We start from the raw sequence: 12165 nt of genomic DNA, 5'->3' as shown, positions 1-12165 counted from the left end.
GGAAAAAAATCCGGGGATTTACGCGGAAAGGGCAAAATATTCCCCGCCCAGGTCTCATTCAAGCCCCGAGTACGGGGTGGCTTTGGGTGAGAAGCGTGCGCCCTCATTGGCGGGGAGGCTAATATGGCGGTGTTAGGGGATGCGAGGTGGGGCGGCTGTATGCGATATTAAGGGCTGCTTTCATGTCCGACGAGCCAGTTCGTGGTGCGCCGTCGTTTGACGCATTTTCTTTTCGAAGTCAGAGTCGTGTGGAAGTATCGACGCTTCGTCGTCTTTCTCTTTCATTTTCTCTATCCATTTCTCGGTCCTCCTTCGATTCCATGTTTTATCGTTCAGTTACCTTACACGCGCGTATTTTTTCTCAACGTGTATTATTTCCTTTTCTCTCACTCGCGCCAAAAAGAACGTTCTCCCACGAAGCTCCATCTATCTGCAAGTCAACAGCGGGAAATACGATTTTCTTGATCGAGTATACCCGATAAGAGAGGATCTCCCGTCAGTGAACTATCGTGTATCGAACGCTGCTTCCGATAATCCTTCGACTTACGGTTGCAACTGTAATTTCCGGTGACGCTGTCGCGAAGAAGCATGGCGCAAACTTATAATCAAAAGAGGAACGTGTATAGCATCGATCAGATATTAGGACACGGCAAGGACGAAGGTAAGATCTTTATTTATCTTCGTGTATCCGCTATAATCACGTAGAAGGAAGTGGCGAATAAAATCGAAGTTAACGTCGTCGATCGTTGCATTTAGGATCGTTAGATCGTTGTCGTTAGGTTGTGCGAGCTCGGTTAACGAATCCAATCGAAAATAATATCGTCCGCGTCTCGTTTATCGCGTTTTAACTTATTTAGACAGCAATTATTATAAACAAAATCGCTATAACATTGAAAATGAGACGGTCGTGGCCTGTTAGTTTCTATTTACTCGCCGCGAAACACCCGCGCGGCTTCCACAAACCCGCCGAGCAATATTGTATCATTATCTAGTATCTAATATCGTTAAGTAAACTAAGGTCTCATTTACCAACATTTTATTACTGTCGCATCGATCTGGTCACGATTGCGATAAAAAGTTTCCTTCTAACTAAAACAAAGTGGGTTATCTATCTTAACCCATCGACCAACCGCATCAGATAGGCCGACGTAATTGTATGGCAATTTAGCAAATGGCGTTTTACCGATTTTTAAAATCGTTAACATCGATCGACCGATCGATCTTCCCATGTACTTCTCTACCTATAGTTTGCGTTTTTCTCTAATCCACGTAATACGCACGTTAATCATCGTGTTAGGAAAAAATTCCAGTTTCTCTGCTTCTCCGCTTCGTTACGCGTACGTTACTTTAATTGCCGTGAGCGTAAAAAGGCTAATTAGGTCGAAGTTCGAATCTATAGCGACGATCAGCGCGATGTAAATTTACAACGTGACTTATAGCACGCGAACAACTCAGCATCGCTGCATGTGCACGCTTGTTTGCGAGGCCATTTTACGTGGGAGTTCCCCGAGCAAACGCACGAACACGCAATTATTTCATCAAAACATATCCAACAATGAATTTCTCAAGAAAAAATCACGATTACGTATAATATTGTTAATTCCTACTTCGCGCCACGCGCTGCCTTCGCTGTTTCGCGATAAATTATGGAGAGAGTCATTTCTATACACGAGTCAGCACGTTATATAACTGCGCCACGACACGACATCAAAAGACGCTTTAAAACACGATGTGACTATTAACACGTTACAAAGAACGGGTTTTCTCTTCTTCAATTATGAAAGTATAAAGCGATTAACGGAATAAGGGAGAACTGTTCTGCCAGTGTACCAGTAGTCACGTGAATCTTCGTAGAAAAATCGTAGATTCGTGTTTTATACCGATACGTAGACACTGACACACATAGAAGATTAATCAACCTCGCGTAAAGCTACACTTATTAAATTTCCGCGAAGATACTCGTGGTACGTTGATTTTTTGCTCCGTAAAGGATTATCCCGACCAGTTTAGCGGTGAACGTATTACCCGTAAACCCTCTTAAGGATTTTATTAGATTTTCAGCGTAAAGCCGGACCTTGTGTAATCCGTTCTAGCGAAATATATCTTGTTCAGGAAGACGTGGGGTATGAGCTATCCTGAACTCGTTATCTGCAACGTTTAGGGATTTACTAAATACAAAGGAAAACTATGTATATTTTTATATAGACGATTTCTTTTCGTTTTTCTTTTTCAGGTAGTCGTTGATTATGACGATTGCTGTCTCATCAAATTTCCATACATTACGAATTGGTTTACGTGCTTACGTATGTTTCATGATACATGCGAGTACACAAGTAGGAATACAGTCGATGATCACTGTATACAGGTGGACCGATTATTGGCCCGTCCCGATTGTGGCGTGCAGAAATCAGGATGTGTTTGCGGATTTCGATCGTACAGTCGTCTAACATAATTAATGCGTCTGACAATACCCGTGCATCGAGTGTCCATTGATACGGTTCGCCGAGTATCACCTACAGATCGACACGTTCTCGGTTCATGGATCAACAGAATCTAGATTCGTAGATTGAGAAATGGAAAATAATCGGAGAACTTCGTTTTCATTCCTTTGATCCAGTGATTTACAGAGACGGAATTTTTTTCTCTAGTTTATTACTTTTGCCTTAGTTTGTGCGTTTCATACACAGGTATAATATTATTCTTCATTAGATAAAAACATCGATCGAGGTTTAAGTAACTTTCCCAACCAAAAGATTCGATCTTCTATATTACTGAATTTTCTTTACCGAATCTTATTGTACGTGTTTCACGAATAGGCTCGTATTATCGAAATGAGGTCCAGCAAAGATCCTAGATTCCAAACCTCGATCTTCCATATTATGTTGAACATTTCCTCGACGCGAGCTTCGAAAGATTTCGATTAAAGGATAAATTTGAGGAGCTGGTATTGGCGAAAAAAAAATATATCGAGGCATGTGGTCAGCGTAACACGGTAAATAAATCTTTAATTTGGCGCCGCGAACTGCCTTTTCAGGCCACCCTCTCCGACTCAACCCCTATCGGTCGGTCGCAGATTTAATAAAAAGCAGCGGAGAGTTAGGCATCAAGTGGGTGCCCCATTGTACCCCTAGCATGAAAACATAAAAATCTCTCTATTCACTGTGGATTATCCGTACGTTATTTGCGTAAATGTTAGTGCGATTACGCGCACAAGCACACACATACGCACGCACGCATCACTTCTTTCTCTCTTCCTCGTATCTTTATCTCTCTGTCAGCATAGGGAGAAAGAGAGTCGACATGCGTGCCAGTTCGAACAATTCGCTTCGTTCGCAATTTATAACAACTGCCAGTTAGAGCGGCACCGAAAAGTAGGATTAGCGTTATTACGCACGAGTAGTAAATGCGCGTCTAATTAGTTCAAGCAAACGTGTGTAAGAGGATGATGGAAGCGGCGCACAAGGATGAGATACTGATATTGGAACTTTGCAAGTTACCTGCGGTGGTCGTTATCGCGTTGTTATCTAATTTCGCGGTCGATGTTGATGAGATCAAAAGCGTCGCCCTGTCTAATTAGATAGATTCCGCTAATGAACATAGAGTTTTCTAGATTAATAGCACATTACGGAGGACACTATTCCTACTCGTGGTCGTTCCTATAACTCTATACTCTTGCGCGATTGAATCAATATTATCAATGAAATTTTACAGGTTACAGATTATAATAAATTCTTTTACATGTCACATGACTAGTTTAGTAATAGTAGTAGAATGAAATTTCAGAAGAAAATTTGACAAATAACGCAACTTGAAACTTATGGAACAAAAGTCTCGTTCTATAAATTTGTTCTATCTTCACCAAGCAAGTAAAATCCTAACTGCATGATAAAGAGCCGATACAATTTCTCTCAACAATTTTTTTCTTCTCAATAAACATCTAAAGTATTATCAACACGTGCTTTTAAAGAGATCATAAGCATCTTTCCCGCTGCGGAACGGTCTACAAAAAGTATCATACTACATTCTGCGTGTAGTATACTCTAATGAGCTCTTTAAACTCGGTCGACGTAGATGGTCATAGAAAAGACGACAAAGCAGACAGAAATAGAGACGGAAGAAGAGAGCGAGTGAAAAAGGCGATAAAAGGGGCAATAAAAGTTAGATAGAGGGAGAAGGAAGGGTCAGAGAAACGGGCGCGTGTGATACGCGTTCGCTACGTGCAAGGGGTTGTTGCATCGTAAGGGGGGTTCGAACGAGCGGGGGAGGGGGGGGGCACCGGTGTACGACATGTACTCGTGATATTTGCTAATCACTGACGGCAACGGTTTTTAAGTACTATCGAGCGTGTACGTATAATGTACAGGTTCGCATCGATGCGTTATATTTCATATATAGGCGGATGTACAAAAAATGAAGCGCCGGGTGAGGCTTAAAATTGGCAAATCCGCCGATCGGACATGATCGGCGTATCGGGCGTATATCGGCGTCCAGTCGTTGCGCGGCTTAAAAATGAAATTGCACCCACACCGACCCCGCAGCATCTCCAACCCTTCTCTGTCCCTCGCACACTCCCCTCCACCTCCTCCCGCGTCAGTGTTCACGCTGTGCTCCTCGCTGTTTCTCGTCGCTTGTGTATATCAACTGAACGTCAATTTCGTTTTGGCAGCGCGGACGATTTAGCTTAATCGCCCCGATCCTCTCTTCCGCTCAAGTATCGAAGGCCCGCGCGACCGTTTGATACGCGTATCTATCCGAACTTCAATACGATCCCTGGCCCTTTAACACTAGCCATTGGTCCATGTCTCTATTTCACTATACCTCGCGATGAATCTAGACGTTAACGATTTAAAGACCAATATCGTCGCTTAACACCGCAACGACGATAAGCTAGAGTTATTTGAATCAGCCAAGCTTCTACACTTTGTAATTCAACCATCGATTTCTATGGAATAATTAAATCGTGATGTATACTACAAGATATTATCAGATACAATAATGCAAGAAGAAGGAAATATCGTGTACTTTGTATTTGATTTTAGCCAATTAGAAAATAAATTTACTTTCTAATAATAATGGTCTAGTTGAATGACGCGTAAAGAATTATAATCTTAATTCGTTGAATGATCCGAACTCGAAGTGAATCAGTCTTTTCGTTTTTTGTTTCCAGATCACGCGACGTCGTCCGATGCCATCGGTGATGCCGGAGACACAGAACTCGGTCATCTGAGTGATCATCAGATAAACGATGGCCTGCACGACCCTTTAAATCTAGGAGAATCGGACCGGTTAAATCTAGGAGAATCGGATCGGCCGCGCAAGGTTCGAAGGTCCCGCACTACGTTTACCACGTATCAGCTGCACGAGCTCGAGAAGGCTTTTGGAAACACACAGTATCCAGATGTGTTCACCAGAGAAGAACTCGCGATGAGGTTAGACCTTTCCGAAGCTAGGGTGCAGGTGGGTTCAATTATTTGATCGAAACTGATTACTTTCTTTACTCATTGCCGATAGCTTAACTTCTGAAAATGGGGATTATGATTAGTGAATATTTTTTAGTTGAAAAGTCATTAGACTTTTCAATGCAAAAATGGCTGATATTGTAAAATTCCTAAAATAAAAGTATCAAAAGATCCGACACAATTTATTTTGTTGAAGTGATCGATACTTCTGAGAAAACTCTACATCTGGTCTTCGGCTTTCACAAGGCGCCGATGTCGTCTATAGCGCACAGACAAAAGAATGCGTCGACGACAGACGATAAGCGGCACACGTGCGACGTCTTTTTTCGGCGTTCCTTTAGTCATAGGGTAACACTGCTAGCGTGCGGATCTGGACCAGCTTACATATATATTCCTACTTGTATTTACACTTTTATATTAAATTATATTTTCTACCTTACAATCTATCCACACGTTTCTTTGTTCACACATCTAATAACCTCAACATATTTAATTCACTATTCTGTCTTATAAAAGATTCTCAGCTATAAATTATTAAGCATGTACATATTATTTAACTCGCTCACTGTACAATACAAAAACTTATGTAGCGTATCGTACAACCATACATTGTTTGAGAAATTTAAATTTTATATGTACGATTCTTTAACTACTCCAGAGTTGTATTCTTGTATTTATATTAAATGCATTTACGCACAAAGTAATTTTCGTGGTCTAAGAAAGAATTTTCGTTGAATGTGCGTTGTAAGATGGGTCTTTCAACGTTAGCCACGGTTCAATAAAATTATACTAGTCAAGATGTTCGAAATTGTCTTTAAAACTGTGTATGCGCACCGCAAGCTTTTCAAGCTTGATATTCGAACGAAAGCCGTTGGTGAATGAGCCGCAACTTCAGCGCCGGCCTCTCAACTAATTACATACTATTGTACCGAAAATCTGCCGCTTCTCTTCGACGTCTGTAATTTCGCGAAAGACGCGCCAAACCATACTCATGCTACAGGGATTAATTTTATACGAGCCAGTCGAACGGTAAAGAGCGTACGGGGTCGTAATCTGCTTTGAAATTATTTTCCAGCCGTGCCTTTTAACGGCCGTGAGAGAGCACCACCTGCACATATTTTGACGTCAGTGAAAACAGAAAATAAAAATAAAAAAGGGCAGTGAAAAGAAACTGAGTTTATAAACTTAAAAAAAAAAAAAAAGAAAAAAGAAAAAAGAACGAAGGGGTGAAAAATGAAAAAAAGATAGACGAGAAAGAAAGGAAAGAGATTTACATGCACAATTATAATTTTCAAGCTATTCAAACTGTTTAATCAGTTTGTAGATTCAAAGAAGTAACCTCGACATAATTTTCTAACGCGTTCCCTTATGGCTTCGTCATTCGCGTTAAATTGATTAAATTTCGATTTTAAAAATTGGTAGAGAAAACTTCGTTGTTTTCGATATCGATGTATTCTTTAATTTCTCTCTATTCTACGGTATTCTTTCCCTTTGAAAAAGATCTTCGGCTGGAAATCTTTTGACCACGTTAATTTGATCACGAACCCAAATAAATATCAGCCCCAGGGTCCGCCAACATTATCACTCAATCATTCACGAAACGAGTCCGAATTACCTGACGTAGAATCGGCACACGACGATGTCGTCGACGATGGAGACTAGATGAGGGGTTGAACTGGAGTATTGGCGACACTCCCATAAATTATGACTTTTCCATGGATGGAAATCGGTTACACGATTAGCGTAACCATCATGGCACCCTCGCTCGTACGTGCAACAAGGAGACGAACAGTGGAGCTTCTTAGCTAGGATGAAACAGTGAATTGAAGCGAGACGGAAGAAGGGGTTGATCGCGAAAGAGGGAAGAAGAGAGTAAGAAAGAGCACTGTGTATATATATGTGCATATATATCTATCTATCTATCTATCTATATATATACATATACATGTATAGATAGTAGATATGTGTGTGTGTGTGTGTGTGTGTATGTAGAGTATAGAGAAGGGTCGTGGATGGTGCCGTCGTCGAAGGGTGGCGTGCAGTTGAAAAGAGACAGAGAGCATTCCGATTGGCCCATTGTGGTACAGCCAAGCGACAATGCCGGCAATTGGCCGTCGCTCGACAAAACCGCTAAATGATCCGCCGCGGCGCAGTGGTGCCACGGCCACTTTATTTCAATCTAGGAAATCCTCCGCTACTCCTCCTCCCACACCGCCCTCAATTCCAGATGCGAAATTACCCATTTTTCGGTATTAATGGCCGGCCGATGTATCGTGTTCGATCGTCGATCGGCCTGGATGGTAATGGAATCGCGAATCGTTTCTGTCCCGCTTCCCATTCCCCGCGTAACAGACGCGTCGCGTCGAGCCTTCTAGCTTTCGCTTTTTTGTTACGGTGTTTGTTTATCGATTCAAAGAGATTTTTTCATTGTAGGTAGAACAAAAGATGCTCCGCGCCTCGAGAAACGTACGAAACAGGAGGAATTATCTCCTTAGTACGCAAAATTTTGTGAGATCGTAGAAACATCGTAATAGCGATTATGCATGTTCATTTAGTGTTTACTTTACTGTAAGTATATTGTAAATTACTTTTTCGTATTTAATATAAAATACATACATCGCGATAGAGCAAATACATTACTGAACTGTTCACATCCAGTAAAATTTCATTTGTTACCCGAAGAAGTGAAATTAATTTATCGTTAGGGTTGCTAAGTTTGTGGACGTAGAAATTTCAAATTAGGTATTTAAATAATTCTTGCTTTTTTACGCGTCATTTTATTTCCGTCAAAAATAAATTACATCACGAAGTCAATCTGTATTTATTAATTTTCAAGTTTATTTTTACTTAATAAATAAGCCGGTTAACAGGTTGAGCGTCCTTTTTACATCTACTATTTTGTAACGTTATATTAGAAGGTCGTAATAGATGGAATTTCGAAGGTCGTAGGAAAAATGTTGGCTCTGGTGCTTTCAACAAGTAAGAGCGAGCGTCGACAGGAAATTTGCGGTAGAGACGGCGGTGGAAACGTTACACCGAGATTGTACGGACCGTAGATGGGGGGATTCAAACTTTCGGGTTCGCGTTGGGTCGGTTAAACGACGCGCTGCAAGGTTTGCGAGCACTTAGGCGTTAGCGGGGTATTCAGGAGCGATTAAATAATTAACAGCAATTAGGCAATTGAATTTCCTTCTCCAGCCTCGCGACGTTCGCCTCTTTCCCTTCCTCCAAGCTCCTCCTCCGTTCAACTGAACGTTCCAAGTCACTTTCAAAACTTTCCTTGATTTCCAGTTTCCATCAACGATATTCCTAATTTCTATTTCGAAATATTTTCGGTAATTGCCAACGTTACACGCGTTAATTACAATGCTTTTCCAATCTATATCGTGTCTGTCGAATATTTTAGAATTGGTTCGAGCCACGTGTGCCTAATGGTTCACGAATGAATTATGAAAATTCTTCGAGCCAAACATCTTCGAAATTACGATCCAGAGGCGATAGATATCATCGAACGATCTACGCGTATTGGATCAATGGCGACGAACGTCGTCGACTGAAAAACACTGGATTTTCTACACAATGGAGGCAGGATGTAAAATGCAACCTCTCCCTCGTTCTCTGTCTGCTTCTCGCGGAATCTGCCAGTGGCCACGAAAAATCAGAGCAACCCAGGCAGAAAGCGAAAGCATTTATATGGGAACGGGGCCAGCGGTAACGGTGTGCTGGGGGCTTTCGAAGGGGCGGCGAGGTGCGAGGGCAGGGGTTGCTACCACTCAGGAGTACGGAGGAAATCAGGATAATTGTTAACAATTAGCTTAATCAACCTCGAGAGCAAGCTTTTGTTGGCTGGTTCTGATACGGCCGCCTGGGGTTCTCATGCGTCGCTCGCGCGTATTTTCTTCTAAGAAATAATTAGATGATTTTACGCGACGATCGTCCCTCTAATTACAGAACAAAGGGAACGGATGAAAAATTGGACTATTTACAACAGTGTAGGTTCTAATAATTTTATTTTTTCTGTTCATTTCGTTTCATCAATCTTTCCAATTTCTCCTTATGCTCGTAGTATGGATTATGGTTGCGATCCGACACAGATTGTATCTGTAACATAATATAGTTTCACCACTAACGTAAACTTCAATTATTCGATAAGTATCACCAAATACTAAATACATATTTCGATATTTTCGTCTGATATGATATTGTATCAATGAATAATTAATCCTTATAAACCTAAATCGAAGGCAATATTTTAGGATAAAACATTTCAAATGATTCAGGCGATTAAATGTTTTTACGATACAAGTGTTGTATAAAATGAAATCAAATTTATTGTTCTTATGATTGCAGGTCTGGTTTCAAAATCGACGCGCGAAATGGCGTAAGAAGGAGAAAGTACTCGGCAGAGACACCAGTTTTATGCACGTCGAACAAAGTGGTGTGTACGCGTTTCTTTTAAGAATTGAATTCCTTGTTTGATTTTTTATTTCAATACTGGTGAATCGCGTGGTCTGCCGATTTAATATGCGAAAAGACGGGTCGCGAAAGTTAGGGAAGGTAGATGCAATCAACATCAATTACATCTAATTTCAGTGTCGGCCATCGTAGCTACCACACGCGAACAACGTGCGACGGAAGCTTGATCGTTTAATTTTTCATGAATGGTCCGATTGGTGCTCTGCGATAGATCATCCGTCTTATTTGGATAATCTAATCATTTTATTCATTCGTTAATTTTTTAAACATTCTAGGTAAACAAACTAATAAAATCCTTACTTTAGCCGAAACACTTTCAATGAGAAAATACGATCAATTTTATTCGCTATACATAGCATAGTATCATATTTATTTATTTTTGTCTCCATCCAATTCTTTCGATAACGAACCTATCCAATACATGTGTTAACATACATTTCTCGATTGTATGAGCACATAACATCCGATAACGTGTGCAGTCTATGAAAATACATTGCCTTTCAATCTTCTTAAAAACCATTTAGAACTTTCCGAACAAGCAAGTTTTCTTCTTCGAGTCTCCCCTTTATCACCTGCTCTTCTTGAGTTTCCTCTCGTCTAATGTCACTAGCAAACATCTAACAACCATTACACCGAAACACAACCGAAAGAGGAAAAGAAACCAGCAGATAGAATAAACGCCACGATCAGAGCCACTCCTCCTAACGAACGGCCAATTGATTCTGGACAAATGATCGAGACAAAGACGCAGTTGGATCGCGAAATGCCAATTCTCGTCAGCGGCCAAAACAGAGCAACCCCGTGGCGGACGAAAAAACTTTCGCAACGAACTAAAATCCCTGCAAAAACGGTGTGATTGCAGGTGTCAACGAGCTGTCCCTTCACGCCCGCCTGCTCCAAACCGCCGGCGGTGTGCCAGGTGCGGATCCATCGACAGGACCAGCGGGTGCCTTTCCCTGGTTCATCCCGCCGGTGTTCCCACCGCCGTGGCCGGCCAGCGCGCCAAAGCTGCCCCCCTTGCACGCGATCCTGTCTCAGTATATTGGCCTACCCCTTCCGCAAAACCTGGCGTCTCTGAACACCGTTCTTCCGGTCGGTTTGAATCCTGCCTCGACCCTCAACCACAACAACGTTAATGGACACACGCTTGGAAGTCACATACCTGGACATCCACTGAACTTAGGCATGCAGAATCTGCCGCAGAATCTCAGTTCGAAGCATGACAAGGAGGAGGATTCCGCTTCGTCGGACGATGAAATCAGAAGGCAAAGCGCCGAGGTGCTGAGAGTCAAGGCAGAGGAAGTTCTACGCAAAGTGGATAATTAACTGTGCAAGTTGGAAAATTTACCAGCGGCCTGATGTAAATATGATGGAGAATGGAAGACGCTGAAGCAAAAGCTGGATTGGACGTTGTTGAATGCCTTGACTTGATAGTAAAACAATGAGGGGTGAAATCAGTGGAGTATCGATGGTTAGGGTCTCAGGGGTGGAATCGGAAGAATTTCGTGCGATCACTCGCTTCGAACGAAACGCAACAAGCTAGTCTGTCAAGTTATTCGATATAGACGTTTAATTTGAGCCGGAAAGTGTTGACGTTGAAACCGCTGGCGGTTTTTTGATGACGCAGGGTACTTTTTGTTATTTGTAATCGTGATACATCTTATCACCTTTGTTGTTTTTCAATCTTTCTTGAGTAACGACTACCGACGTATACATATAAATGCAATATGGAAGGTATTGGTTAACGAATAGCCCTATGGATTATTGTATGGTTTCGGGAATTACTAGATTTTCGTACTTTTTCTTAGAAACCATACACGAGACGATCATCCGACGGACAAAGAAATTTTGTAACATACATGTATTATACGCAAACGTGCATACATAATATAAATATATAGATCACGTATAGTTTCTTCCGTGTAAATATGTAGTTAATTAATTATTTCGAGAGAAATATATGACACTACTAAGATTTACCAACTTGTCATTTTTTCAATCCTTTGCTCAACTACCTTTTCAGGCTGCATCGTTAGAGAAAGGATCGATACGTATCGTTATCTATTAAGCCAACTAATCCAATTCCAATATCACGTAACCTCGATCTTTTTCAAGCTTAACGCGTCTGTCCTTTCGATCGAAGTTAATATCAAAAGCACAACCGCACAAATGGTAGCCAATGAACGTATTTTCACCCAAAATTAGTCAGTCTCTTATATAATTTTCCCTC

At 41.4% G+C, this 12165-nt stretch overlaps 1 protein-coding gene across 1 annotated transcript; it reads left to right on the top strand.

Moving 5' to 3' along the window:
- Positions 1 to 216: 216 nt before the first annotated feature.
- Hbn (aristaless related homeobox homeobrain) lies at positions 217 to 11894 on the top strand. Its single transcript, XM_072004772.1, has 4 exons — positions 217 to 661; positions 5168 to 5457; positions 9810 to 9897; positions 10798 to 11894. Exons 1-4 carry the CDS (start codon positions 589 to 591, stop codon positions 11259 to 11261), a joined length of 915 nt encoding a protein of 304 aa, XP_071860873.1. The 5' UTR covers positions 217 to 588; the 3' UTR covers positions 11262 to 11894.
- Positions 11895 to 12165: the final 271 nt, after the last annotated feature.

The sequence above is a fragment of the Bombus fervidus genome, chromosome 6, assembly GCF_041682495.2.
Source record: "Bombus fervidus isolate BK054 chromosome 6, iyBomFerv1, whole genome shotgun sequence".
Classification (NCBI taxonomy): domain Eukaryota; kingdom Metazoa; phylum Arthropoda; class Insecta; order Hymenoptera; family Apidae; genus Bombus; species Bombus fervidus.
The sequence above is the reverse complement of the archived record's forward strand: the minus strand, read 5'-3'. Positions and strand labels throughout refer to the sequence as shown.